The sequence below is a fragment of the Halichoeres trimaculatus genome, unplaced genomic scaffold (assembly GCF_033239565.1).
Source record: "Halichoeres trimaculatus isolate MK-OKI-2021-1 unplaced genomic scaffold, fHalTri1.1 fHalTri1_scaffold_1, whole genome shotgun sequence".
In the NCBI taxonomy this organism is placed as follows: domain Eukaryota; kingdom Metazoa; phylum Chordata; class Actinopteri; order Labriformes; family Labridae; genus Halichoeres; species Halichoeres trimaculatus.
The window spans coordinates 164,779-179,619 of NW_027437179.1; the positions used below are offsets into that span (position 1 = coordinate 164,779).

Below are 14,841 nucleotides of genomic sequence, written 5' to 3' on the forward strand. Positions count from 1 at the left end.
TATTTAACATGTTTCTTTAAACAAACTCTTACATACATGTTCCTTTAAACACACTCTAACAAAAACAAACACTCAAACACACTCTTACATATATTTTCCTTTAAATACACTCTAACATACATATTCCTTCAAACACACTCTCACAAACATGTTCCTTTAAACACACTTAAACATAAGCTGCGTTTCCACTAAGCAGTCCGGGTCGGTTCGTCTCGGTACGGTGCGCTTTTAGCGGCGTTTCCACAGACTCATCCCGGGACGGATCCCTAAAAACCGAGACGAGCCGTCCCACTTTTTTGGGACCCTTTCGTATGGGTGCCAGACTGAACCGATCCGCTCTCGGAAGGTGGAGCAACACACTGCAGACGGATGATTGGTCAAAAGAATCGTCACTCACCCCGACAGCGGCTGCATTTCTCCTTGCGGCTCACAGACTTCTCTGAAACTAAGCTTGATTGCACTTTGTAACAGAGAGTTACATGAAAATCCCAGAGAGGACGAAATGCTGCATGTCTTCCATCCGTGCTCTTTGTTTACTGTGTCGCGTTTTCTTCTTTGTTGGATTTAATCACGGGGTAAGCTGCTACGGCTTCGCGCAATTGTTTACCAGCTGTGGCTTCCGGCATCCGGCTTACACGCCGCCCACCATGAGAGGGCACAGTTTGCTGTGGAAACGCAAACGGGATGAGACTTTACTGTCCCAAACCGTCCCAAACCTTACTGAACCGACCCGTACTGCTTGGTGGAAACGCAGCTATACATGTTCCTTTCAATACACTTATACATAGATTTTCCTTTGAACACACTCCTATACTCATACTGTTAAAAATACTCCTTTCTGTAAATACACACTCACATACTTGTTCATTGAACACCTCGACATGCGTGTTTCCTTTTATACACTGTAATAAACTAGTTTTTTATAAACACACTCTGACATACATGTTTCATTCAACACACTCTAGAATACAAGTTCCTCATAAATGACTTTTACATGATTCTTTAACTACACTTTAACATGTTCATTTTTTTTAAGTATACTCTCTTTAACTTATTCTTAAACACATATTAACATACATATTCCTTCTAATACACTCTTACATACTCATTTCTTTTAACATACTCTGACAAACATCTTACTCTAAATACACTCTGAAAAACATGTTCCTTTAAAAACACTCAAACATACATTTTCTCTCAAACACTCTTATGAACATGTTTTTACAAATTCACTCAAATATATATGTTACTTTAGACACACTTTGACATACATGTTTTGTTAAACATACTCTAGCATACACATTCCTTTAACACACTTTTACATGTTTCTTTGAATACACTCTTACAAACATGTTCCTAAAAACACACTACAACATCTACATCCCCTTGAACACCCTCTGACACATTTTTCTTCAAATACACTCTGCTTTTCATGTTCATTTATATTCACTCTGGTATACATGTTCCTTTAGCAGACTCTAACATACATATTCCTTTGAAAACACTCTTTACATTTTTAGTACTTCTGGAACACTTCTACTTGTTTCTTTCAACACACTCTAACAATAATGTTCCTTTGAGAACACTCTAGCTTTTATGGTTCTTATTACACACTTTTCCATCTTTCTTAATACACACTTTAACATACAAGTTCCTTTAAATACACTGTTACATACATGTTCCTTTTTACATACTCTAGCATTCATTGTACCTATAACACACTTTTACACATTTCTTTAAAAACACTCTTACATTCATTTTCCTTTTCACGTACTCTAACACAGTGTTGTCACAGTTACTATGAAAAAGTAATCTGATTACTGATTATTCCTTTAAAAAGTAACTTGGTTACTTTACAGACTACTTAATTTTAAATCCAAATCCAAATCCAAATCCACTTTATTTATATAGCACATTTTAAAAACAGACCAACGTCTCCAAAGTGCTGCACAAAAGCAAAAACCATAAAATAGATAAAACATTATACAAAACAAAAACATGAATTAAAAAGATAAATAAGATAAAATAAGTTAAAAGACACAGAGGACCACACAGCTCATGCGGTGTTAAAAGCCAGAGAATAAAAGTGGGCCTTAAGACGAGACTTAAAACAGTTCACTGTGGGGGCCATTCGCACGTGGAGGGGCAAAGCGTTCCAGAGTTTGGGACCGACCACAGAGAAGGCCCTGTCCCCTCTGGTTTTAAGTCTCGTCTTGGGCACCACGAGCTGGGACTGGCCCTCAGACCTCAGAGCGCGCGCCGGGATGTAAATTTGGAGGCAGTCTGTCATGTATTGAGGGGCCAGTCCATTCAAAGCTTTAAAAACAAACAAAAGGATCTTAATATCAATTCTAAGATTAACAGGGAGTCAGTGCAAAGAAGCTAAAATTGGGGTGATATGTTCGCGCTTTCTGGCCCCTGTTAAAAGTCGAGCTGCAGAGTTCTGGACTAACTGCAGCCGCGAGAGCGCATTTTTGCCTATCCCCGTGTAAAGCGCATTGCAGTAGTCCAGGCGAGAAGAGATAAAAGCATGCACGACTTGTTCAAGAAGACTGAAAGGTAACTAAGTTAGATTACAAGTTACTTTATTAGTTACTGTCAGCAGCTGCTGACAACACTTCCAGCTGCATAATTTGGCAAAAATTGCACAAGCAATTAAAATGAATATTAATATGAGTCAATATGTTTTGCTTTATAGTAACATGCAGACATTGGTAGTTGTAAAACATGTACTCAACAATTAAAAACAAAAATATTCATTTTATCCATTTTGAATTTCAAATACAACTGAAAGCTTTTACAGTACTACTTTTGGTACACTACAGCACTGTTTCAGTTTAATTTTGGATTTAAATTATTTTCTTTTTAAATCCTTTATTTTATTCTAGTTTGGTTTCCATTAGTTTCATTTATTGTTAAAGCTGATCCTGTACAATAAGCAAAAATAAATGTTGCTGGAGTGTGGGCTCACATAATCCTCAGTACCCTGCTCGGGGCATCCCAGTCTAAAAAGTCTGGGCACGCCCCTGCTTGCCACCGGGTGCATCGTTGTAGCCTACGTTAGAGGGTTCAGCTCTTGGAATAGAGGGAGTTAAAGAGAGAGGTACAGCGAAAGACGGGACTCAACTTTCCCCCAGGTAAGAGTCAAACAACTTCTCAAGCGTTTATGTCCGCCGTGCGCTGATCCCTCTCTAATTGATTACGAAACATTTCAGTCAAAGATCTTAAGCAAACTGCCAGCACAGAGTGAACACTGAACCGTCATCTAAGCTGAAAAACTCAAAACAGTGACTGTTTTTCCAGCTAGAAAACACACATTTCTCCTCTCCCCCTCTGTTTACCTTGGTGTGCTGGCTGCTAACACTCATGAGTTGTTCACATGCTGAAAACTTGATGAACACGCGAATCATGTCACTCCTTGAGACACAAGAAAAAAAGCATATAGCTTTTTTTTTTACAATATATATATATATCTATACTTTTTTTAAATAACGCACAGTGATTTCTGATAAGTAACTTTAATCTGATTACTGGTTTGGGGATTGTAACGCATTAGATCACTCGTTACTGAAAAAAGCAGTAATATCAAAGTAACGCGTTACTTAGTAGCGCGTTACTGACATCACTGCTCTAACATACATTTCCCTTTAAGCACACAATTACATACATGTTTCATCGAACACACTCAAACATTAATGTACCTTCAAACATTCTCTGACATACATGTTCCTCTTAACACATTCATACATTTACACTCATACATTATAACATACATGATCCCTTTAATGCACTGTAACATAAATGTTTAAAAAAAAAACACACTCTAGCACACGTGTTCCTTACAAAACACTCTAACATACATTATCCTTAAAATACACTCGCACATACATGTTTCTTTTAACATACTCTGACATACATGTTCCTTTTAATACTTTCTAACTAAAATGTTCCGTTAAACACAGTCTTGTATACATGTTTCTTAAAACACACTCTAGCATTTATTGTTCTTAATGCACACGTCTACATATTCCTTTAAACACACACTAACATACATGTTCCTTAAAACACACTCTAGCATTCATGGTACTTATCACAATTTTACACTTTTCTTTAAACTTACTCTAACATACATGTTACTTTTAATGCATGCTTACATATGTTTCTCAAAACAAACTCAAACATACATGTTTCTTTAAACACACACTCTTACATACAGGTTTCTTTAAACACACACTCTTACATACAGGTTTCTTTAAACACACACTCTTACATACAGGTTTCTTTAAACACACACTCTTACATACATGTTTCTTTAAACACACACTCTTACATACAGGTTTCTTTAAACACACACTCTTACATACATGTTTCTTTAAACACACACTCTTACATACAGGTTTCTTTAAATGCACTGTAACATACATGTTCCTATAAATCGATGCTGTCATACATGTTCCCTCAAACACCCTCTAACAAACATGTTCTTTAAACACACTCTAACTTACATGTTCCTTTTAACACACTCTGACATATATGTTTTATGAAACATATTCTGACATACAGGTTCTTTTGAACACAATTTTACATGTTTCTTTAAACACACTCTAACATATATGTTCCTTGTAACACACTCTGACATACATGTTTCGTTAAACACACTCTGGCATACATGTTCCTGTAACACACTTTCACCTTGTTTTTTTACATACTCTAACCGACATGTTCCTGTAAACACACTACAACATCTACATGCCCTCGAACACACTATCCCACACATTTTTCTTCAAATACACTCTGCTATACATGTTCCTTTAGCACACTTTAACATATGTGTTCCTTTAAACACACTCCATCAGTCATAGTTCTTATAACACAATTTAACATGTTTCTCTAAACACACTTTAACATTGATGTTCCTTTTCACATACTCTTACATACATGTTCCTTTAAACACACTCTTACATAAATCTTCCTCCGAACACTCTTTCACATATGTGAGAATGACCCTGAATGTGGTCTTGACCTTATATGGAGGCATAGGCAGGAGATGAACTTAACCCACACAGTGGGCATTTATTTACAGAGAACAACAACAAACACCATGTTCATAGCATCGTGCACCAGACAGATTTCCTTCTCACACAAACACGCTCTAAAACTCTTTCAAGGGAGCACACAAATCTGCCCCGCACTCAGCAAACTTAATTCTATGCTCCTCATAGGTGGTGTGACCAAATCCTCCACCCAGCTACTGGACCAACTACCGATTTTCTACAGAGATTACACAAACACATCCACACACACTCTTCACAAAATCTGAATAAATTGTATTTCTGAAATACCCTCCCCCCGACTCATCATTTGTTTTGCATGCTGTGATCTATCTCTATGACAAACACCACTTATAACCGTAGGTGATTCAATTCCAAGCTATCTGCTGTATTAGTAATAGAGAATGCAGAGACCTCCATTACAACATTTAAACATGGTCCGACATACATATTCCTTAAATCACATTTTGCATGTTTCTTTAAACACACTCTGTCATACATGTTCCTTTAAACACACTTTAACATACATGTTCCTGTAAACACACTTTTACACACACATTCCTTTAAATGCACGCAAACCAGTGGCGGCTGGTGGTGTTTTATCCAGGGGGGGCTATGACTCCAAAACAGACATATACTAATAAGCAAGCAAACGTGCTAGGGTATCACACCTGTGTATTTACATCAATGAAAACAAAAAATCAACAATATGCTGTTAAGCATTGCTTTATTTTTTGTACATAAATTTTGCCCTTCTTTCCTTGAGGGAAGCAAATTTCTCAGTGACTCTATGGTTGGAGTCAGGAATGGTTTTAATGAGATTCTTCTCCATAGAGAGCATGGCCCGTGCATTCAGACGATCCTGTGTCATTTTGTTCCTGAGGAAGGTCTTGATTCTCTTCAGGGTTGAGGAGCATCTCTTAGGCCCCGTTTACACGACGCCGAAAACGGTCGATTCCGCAAACATTTGGTTGCGTTTTGGCCTCCCGTTTAGACGAGACCACGTTGCGTTTTCAGTGAAAACGCAAACTTTTGAAAACGCTCCCCAGAGTGGAAAGATCTGAATCCGCTCCTCCATCCAGCTTCGTGTAAACACAGAGCGGAGCGTCTCAGGGTGAAACACTCACGTCACCGCATGCGCACTCGCAGTTTCAGGTGAAGGCTCCGCGCTCAGCCACATTTCCAGTTGAGCCAGTGGGTGGCGGTAATGCGCGTTATGGTTGGATTGCCGACCGTCTCACACAACAAAACGGCAGAAAAAGAAAGAACAGAAGAGGAGACTTCTCCTCCTGGAGTCATATGAACGCGGATCGTTTTCACGCCGTCCTCATGTAAACGCGGGTGGCTTTCGAAAACGCAAAGGAAGAATCGTTGCGGGAGTCTCCGTGTAAACGGGGCCTCAGATTCAGCTGTGGTCATAGGAGTTGTGATGAGGATTTTCAGCAGAGCCACAGTCTCTGAAAAGGTGTCCTGAAGATTGTTCCGCATGAAGAGCTGGTACAGAGCCACGGCACCACTGCAGCTCCTGAACTGATCATTGCTGTATATTAGAGCCAGTTCAGTTTTTAGCTTGTTTTTGTTCAGCAGTGGGTAAGCCTCCATGGTGGTGTTCAATGCTGCTTCAGGAAACTGGCTGTGGTACTGCTGGAATCTGTCTGCCTGCAGCAGTGTAGCACTGATCAGATGCTTTGTGAAGGCAAATCTTTCTTTTGCATGGCCCAAGATAGTGTCACAAACCTAAAAAATGAATACAGTAATTTATTACAAAATGGAGATGGCTTAAAGTCATCTTTCCAATATATATGACTTAGTAATAACATATTAAAACAATGTATGAATATATGTATTCATTTAATAGAAACGATGCAAATTAACAGAGCATCTATATAAAAGTAGACTATTATATTATATAGGGCCTTTTCTCAGGTGTGTTCTCCACTTTCTCACAATATAGCACTGCTATGATTAAAAAGATTGCAAAAGACTTCCACCACACATTCAGCTTCTGTCTCACCTCTGTAGCTATCTTCTGAAGATCACCTGGGCCCAGTGTGCGGCGTTTCTTGGCCAGCTGAGACACGCTGCCACTGTGTTCTCCACAGAGCGTAGGGAGGGAATCTCTGAACACAACCAGAAGAGGAAAGTTAAGCTTTAGTGGCCTAAAAAAATGTCCTCAAATGGATTATCAGTTGCCAAAAACACCTAATGTATTATATGAGATATGAAAAATCTATATGTTAAATTTTATTTACTTTACTTTACTTTTTATTTATTTTATGGACATTTTGATTTTTATGGATTTTAGCAGAAAGTGAAACAAACATTTCTGCTCCAAAAAATTAGAATTTTCTGTCTATAATCTATGGTCTTGGGCCTTAAAGGGTTAAGTTGTTCAAATGTCACAGAGATGAACACAATATCGGTAATATTAAACAGCTAAACAAAAAAATTAATTTACCTGATCTTCTTTATGTTGTCTGTGAACTGCTGCATGATTCCCTGAACAAACACTGGGTCAATGGTCCGCTTCTGGAGCTGGCTGTACAGAATGTCCACATGAGGCATGATGAGGTGTAACAGTTTCAGGAAGGAGCTGAAACTGTCATCCTCCAGGAGCCTCAAAAATCCTCCAGCTTCTCTGACAGTTGTAGGATCAAACTCTCCTGAGTCACTGATGGTTTCTTAACACTGGAGCAGGTCTTCTTTGTGCTCAAAAAACAGTGTTCAGAGCTCGGCTGTGGAAGTTCCACCTCACTGTGCTCGCTCTTGGAAGTCTGTGGGCCACCACTCTATCAAGCACACTGGTTCTCTTTGGAGATCTTGAAAAAAAGGCAGAGAATCCAGCCAGGTCTGAGAAGATTCCTCACTTTTGGAATATGTGAAGTCACCTGCTGCATGATCAGGTTAAGTTGGTGAGCGTAGCAGTGGACATAATGTGCATTCACATAGACATCCTGGACCTTCTTCTGCACACCACCTGTGTTTCCTCTCATGACACTTGCACCATCGTATGCTTGAGAAATGAGCTTGCTCTTCTGGTCATCAGGGAGAATGGAGCTCAACCTATCCAGAAGTGCTGAGGCGATGGAATCAGCTGTGGCACTTTGAAGAGGCATGAACTCAAAAAACCTCTCTCGGACATCATGAGCTTTGTCAATGTAGCGGATCACAAGCACCAGCTGACACTGGGTGGAAATATCCATGGTTTCATCAGCCTGGATGGAGATAAAGTCTGCACTCCTGATTTCTCCAATGATGCACTCTCTCAAAACTGACAGCATACAGTCAAGGAGTTCATTCTGTACAGTCTTTGATGTTCCCTTAAACACAGTGGCAGTCTGCAGGTGCTCATGTAGAACTGTATCCAGTGATGCTACAAAATCCACCAATCCTCTAAAAACACCAGGATTTTCAGAGCTCTCACTTTCATCATGGCCACGCAGGGCAAGCTCAAAAGCACCACAGAACTTGACACAGTCTATTATTTTAGATAGGATGTGCCTGTTTTTGTCAACTTCTTCATTGTGTTTACGGATCCCTATCCTGTAGCCCTCATCAAGCTGACATGAAATGTTTATTTTTCCAAACATAGCTAGTCGCAGGGCATTTTCCATGTGGATCCCAGTTTGTTCATGCCTCTTTGCCTTTTCTGAAAAGTGCTTTAAATCAGTAATACCTGTCTTTATCCATGCTGGGTCAGACCCTGACGTTTGGAAAAGAAGGCAGGGAAAACAGAATAAAGCGTTAGCCTCGCTACATGCCGTTAGCCAAGCCTTGCTGCTAAACCAGGTCCTGGAAAAAGAGCGGGTGTATTGCCTCCCTCTATCTTTGGACTGCTGAATGATCGTGATGTTAGGCTGATCAGGTACCGCTCTTTCACATGCACCTTCTCCCGATGCGATCTCCTCTCAAAAGGTAACGATATCAGCGACTTAACTGTGTTATTTAGGCTTTCTCTCTCCATCTTTCGCCTCCGTTTGATCGTCTCCTACTCCTGCGACTCGTCCTGTCAATCAACCGCACTTTATAGTAGACGGCTGTGACGTCGGCTCCATAGCGGGAGGGTGGTGGTATGCAAATCCAGCTGCATTCAGCTTTGGGCGCAGGAAAGGTGCGCCCTGACATGGTCCTATCTCTTGTATTGAAGAGGAGCCACTGCGCATGTACAACTTACAACGACGGTCTATGGCCAAAGATTTCTGCGCCCCGGGGTGGAAACACATCACCAATCAGACAACGCAGATGAATGAAACAACTTTACTCATCATGAAATATATAATATTCATTGTGCAAATTTAAATTTATAATTTATATACGTATAGTTCAGAACGTTATATTTTATTATTTCTTTTTCTTTTTCTTTTTTAATGTCTCATGCTTCAAGGTAATGTTGACGGTAATGACGGTGGGGCGGCGCCCTGGCGCCCTCTATTGGCCAGCCGCCACTGACGCAAACATACATGTCCCTTTAAATACTTTTGACATACATGTTCCTTCAAACACACCCTTACATACATGTTCCTTCCAACACACTCTAACATACTTGTTTCTTCAAATACACAAAGTGAACCTCTTGATATCAGTTCTGATGAACAGAAGCTGAATTGAATGATGGGGCTTTTTGAGACCAGTAGAGGGTTCCTTTTAGATCATGTATGACTTATTCCATGGTGAGTTCTGACATTTCTTTTTTTCACCAGGAATGAAGTCTTGAGGATCAAACAGGGTGAAGACCTAAGCGCTGAGAGCTGACAGATTCTGCGAGTGTTCAGTGAACACAAAGATGAAACTCTGATGGGCAGCCTGCTGAGAGGAAGTTCATCTGTAAGGGAGAAGAAACTCAGTGTCTGGGTCTTGTTACACTTAGGGAGATGATGAAGGAGAGGAGGGCAAGGAACAAGAGGACTGAGAGGAGGTCAAGCAGTGAGAGGATAGTTTTGGTATTTTGCTGCTGAGCTGTGAGAGGGGTTGTGAGTGAGATCAGACAGTGTCCCCTTTGTGCACTCAGAAATGTCTCGTCTTTGGAAAAACAGACGTTAAATGTCACAGAGGAAACACGGCACAATGGGACAATTCAACGCTTCAACCTCCAATCCCAATAAACAAATCCAGATCTGTAAGGTTTTTGGAAGTTCTGGGGTCTTGGAAACAGATATTTGGGGCAAATGAGGCCATAATGTGAGCTATGAAATTCTGAGGATGGGTGAAGCCTCTGCAGGTCTCCTGATTCTGATAGTCTCCTGATCCTGGTGAAGTCCCTGCTGGTCTCCTGATCCCTGTAGAGTGTCTGCTGGTCCCCTGATCCTGATAGAGTCTTTGCTGGTCCCCTGATCCTGATAGAGTCTTTGCTGGTCTCCTGATCCTTGTAGAGTGTCTGCTGGTCCCCTGATCCTGATAGAGTCTTTGCTGGTCCCCTGATCCTGATAGAGTCTTTGCTGGTCTCCTGATCCTTGTAGAGTGTCTGCTGGTCCCCTGATCCTGATTGAGTCTTTGCTGGTCTCCTGATCCTGTTAGAGTCTCCACTAGTCTACTGATCCTTGTAGAGTGTCTGCTGGTCCCCTGATCCTGATAGAGTCCCCATTGGTCTACTGATCCTGGTAGAGTCTCTGATGGTCTCCTGATCCCGATAGAGTCTCTGCTGGTCTCCTGATCCTGGTAGAGTGTCTAATGGTCTTCTGATCCTTTTAGAGCCTCCTGATCCTGGGAGAGTCTTTGCTGGTTTCTTGTCCTAGTGTGGTCCCCTGAACTTTGAAGAGTCTTTGCTGGTTCTGGTAGACTCTCCTAATCATTGAGAAATCTCTGCTGGTCTCCTGATCCTGGTAGAGTGTCTAGTGGTCTTCTGATCCTTGTAGAGTCTCCTGATCCTGGTAGATCATTCTACCATTCCTGGTCTCCTGATCCTTGTAGAGTCTCCTTGTTCTGGTAGAGTCTCTGCTGGTGTCCTGATCTTGGTAGCGCCTTGATCCTGGTAGTCTTCCTAGTTCTTTATCTTTTCCATTGTTTTCTTGATGGTCGTGGTTTTCTACGTCCCCGTCCCTGAGGCAAACCTCCACGTGTTCTTTCTCCTGGTCTGCTGGCTGACGTCCTTTGGGCATTCACAGCTCTGGTGGCCTCACTCTGTTAGATCTATCCAGAAATGTCTCAATCATCAGAAAACTTGAGGTCTTTACATGAGAAAGTCAAGAATTAGATCTGTCCGTTCTGTCTGCTGGACTTCCTCTGACCCCGCAGTGGTTATTGACGTTTCCAGTCTGGATCAAAGAGTTGGACTGCCTGCATTCAGAGCTAAAAATAGAGCCTGACCTGAGCCATTAGCATTCAAAGAAGAGAGACACTAAGGCTGAAGAGACTTCGAGAAGAGAAGCTGCTCTAAAATTGGCTCTGGCCTTAAGATGGAAGAAGAGATCCTTAAAACCTTCATTCAGCTTCCTGTGAATGGATTAGACCTGAATGTTTCATGAGTTGGACTGGAATTTGGATGATCCGGAGGAGCTAGTGTTTTTCCTGGGTAAAGACTCTGTTTCCCATGAGCACTTGCACCCTCTGTGTTATCCTCTGAACACCTTTCCAGCAGGTGGAGCCTGGTTGGAGCCTGGTCAGAAGTTGACAGGACTTTAGCCGCGTTTCCACCAAGCAGACCGGTTTGGTTCGTCTCGGTACGGTGCGCTTTTAGGAGCATTTTCACTGACTCATCCTGGGACAGATCCCTAAAAACCGAGACCAGCCGGCCTACTTTTTTGGGACCCTTCCATATGGGTGCCAGACTGAACCGATTCGCTCTCGGAAGGTGGAGCAACACACTGCAGACGGTTGGTTGGTCAAAAGAATCGTCACTCACCGTCAGCTCCTCCTCCTGGCGGCTCACAGACTTCTCTGAAACAAAGCTTGATTGTTCTTTGTATCAAAGAGCTACATGCCAATCACAGAGAGGACGAAATGCTGCATGTCTTCATCTGAGCTCTTTGTTTGCTGTGTCGTGTTTTTCTTCTTTGTTGGATTTAATAGCGGAGTAAGCTGCTACGGCGTTGCGCTATTGTTTAACAGCTGCAGCTTCCGGCATCCAGCTTACACGCTGCCCACCACGAGAGGGCACAGTTTGCTGTGGAAATGCAAATGGGATCAGGCTTAACTGTACCAAACCGTCCCAAACCGTACTGAACCGACCCGGACTGCTTGGTGGAAATGCAGCTTATGTGTGCTGGGGTCGGGGTCTCTGTGTGCTCTGCTGGTTTCCTGTGGTTTGATGTTTTCTCTGATGTGACACTTATGACCTGACTCAAGAACTTCCATGCCCTGCCAGGCTCTGAAACTATAAATTAAGTTTGTGGCACAGAAAAATAGAAGAAGACAGAATAAAAGACAAAGCATGACTTCCCCAGCGTGGCGTGGAGACCAGCTGGTAGTAAGACCGCGCTCACACAGAAGGGGGCTGAGGAGTGACACCAGCAGAGAGGTTCATCTGGTTTGTCTGAGGAGCCGTGTCAAATCCAAAGTGACCACTCCCTTCCCCCAGACAACCTCCTGTTTGCTCTGCTTCAATTCCTATTCCTTCTTCAGCCCACAGCCAGCATCAGGCTGGGCCTCCATCTCCACCCCAGCACCCCTCCTCTTCTATTCCCCTCAACACCTCCCTAACACTCCGGTCCCCTCCTCCCTCCTGCTGTCTTACTCCTCCTCTGTGCCTCCTGCCCTCCTCCCAAGTGCCTCCTCTGTACATCCTCTCCTCCTCCCCTGTGCCTCCTTCCCTGTACCTCCTCCCCTCCTCCTCTGTGCCTCCTGCCCTCCTCCCAAGTGCCTCCTCTGTACATCCTCCCCTCCTCCCCTGTGCCTCCTTCCCTGGACCTCCTCTCCTCCTCCTCTGTACATCCTCCCCTCCTCCTCTGGGCCTCCTTCCCTGTACCTCCCCTCCTCCTCTGGGCCTCCTCCCCTGTACCTCCTCCTCTGTGCCTCCTTCCCTGTACATCCTCCCCTGTGCCTCCTCTCCTCCTCCTCCTCTGTGCCTCCTACCCTCCTCCCATGTGCCTCCTCCCATGTGCCTCCTCCCATGTGCCTCTTCCCATGTGCCTCCTCCCCTCTTCCTCTATACATCCTCCCCTCCTCCTTTCTGTGCCTCCTTCCCTCTTTGTCTGTGCCTCCTACCCTCCTCTCATGTGCCTCCTTCCCTGTATTTCCTTCCCTTCTCCTCTTTGCCTCCTTTCCTCCTCTGTGCCTCCTTCGCTCTCAGGGTGCTTCCCAATGTGCCAAAATGCAGTCTCCTATCTCCTCTCTCCTCCGCGACACCGGAAGTACTTAGTGAGCAGCCATATTGGAGGACATTCTAAAGCGCCAAATGTGCTCGGAGGAGAGAGGAGAGAGGAGAGAGGAGACTGAGCTGGAGGAGGCATAATCGAGGAAACACAAGTGCAGGCTTCACGGAAGTCTTTTCACTGACAGACACGCCCCCTTGTGACGTATCAGAGCCGGCTACAAAGCGTCAGCTGTCCACATGTGTGAAACGTGAGCACCATGGAGCAAGATACGCTGTTTAAGTGTAAAGCCTGCCTCACACTACAGGATTCTCGCCCGATTTAACCCAGATTCAGTCCTCCCCACAATCAGGGAAGAAATCTGTTTCGGGGACTAAAATCGGTCCCGAGCATGTTAAACTCACCTGGTCTTCCCAAAACTTCAGCACCTTCAGTCCATGCCTTCTCCTTTCTGTTGGTGTCCCTACAGAAAGAATATGCTGTGCTGTATAGAATTACAAAGTTTTTCATCCAAGATGAACTTTTCCTTGTCCAAAAGCTCAAATTTCATAAGTGTTGCAGTGGATGTCAACAGTGTTTGTTGCTGTGCTTGGTGTCTGTATAAGTCCAGCACATTGTGTGTCAAAGTTCATCAGAGAAAAAAATGTCTGCAACAAGGACCCTTACACAGGGAACACACCTGGAAGTACAGATTCTCATCCAAGGAGGGTTCAGCTGCTGACAGAGAGACAGGAAGTGCAGATGCCATCCTTCAGCAGGTGGATCCACTCTGCAGAAACACAGACCAACCAACAGCCATCAGGACTGATGAGGAGATGATCAGCTGATAGGCTCACACCGTCACCTGAAGACATCAGGTGGATTCATTACTGATCAATTACTCATTCATTACTGATTGATTCCTGATTTTTTACTGATTAATGCCTGATTGATGACTGATGAACAGTGTGTAAGAGATTAAACCATGTCCTCCATCCCTGAGCGAGAGATGGACAGACGCCATTCTCCATCTGTCATGCACACTGTGTGAGTTAGAGGAGTTAACTAGCGAAGAGTTAGAGGAGTAAGAGCCTGTGCAGCAGTGTGTGTGTGTGTGTGTGTGTGTGTGTGTGTGTGTGTGTGTGTGTGTGTGTGTGTGTGTGTGTGTTCTCCTGAGCCTGTTAGTCAGGCAGTATGTGGGTTAGGGTGCCGTGCTCCTCCTAAATATTTCATCTCACTGCCAGCACAAAGAAATGGGACAGAGACACAGAAGGTCCCCCAGGAGGGCTCTCTCTCTCTCTCTCTCTCTCTCTCTGTATGTGTGTGTGTGTGTGTGTGTGTGTGTGTGTGTGTGTGTGTGTGTGTGTGTGTGTGTGTGTGTGTTAGTCCTGTTACTGGTCCTCAGTCCTTTTCCTCCTCCTTTGAGTAACAGGATTGAAAGTAACAGGAGTGATTTTTTTGGTGTAGAATTATGAAAATATGAAATATAGCTACATGACATTTATGCTATTAGCATACTGACTCAAAGCCCATTACAGTGATTCAATAAAACATTTTTCAAAAAT

General features: G+C 43.1%; 1 protein-coding gene across 1 annotated transcript; it reads right to left on the minus strand.

Annotated features, from left to right (window-relative positions):
• Positions 1–3,069: 3,069 nt before the first annotated feature.
• Positions 3,070–7,617, minus strand: LOC141799561 (uncharacterized). The gene is made up of 5 exons (XM_074681867.1): positions 7,510–7,617; positions 7,066–7,171; positions 6,445–6,788; positions 3,342–3,417; positions 3,070–3,075 (listed from the first exon to the last, which is right to left on the minus strand). Exons 1-5 carry the CDS (start codon positions 7,614–7,616, stop codon positions 3,070–3,072), a joined length of 639 nt encoding a protein of 212 aa, XP_074537968.1. The 5' UTR covers position 7,617.
• Positions 7,618–14,841: the final 7,224 nt, after the last annotated feature.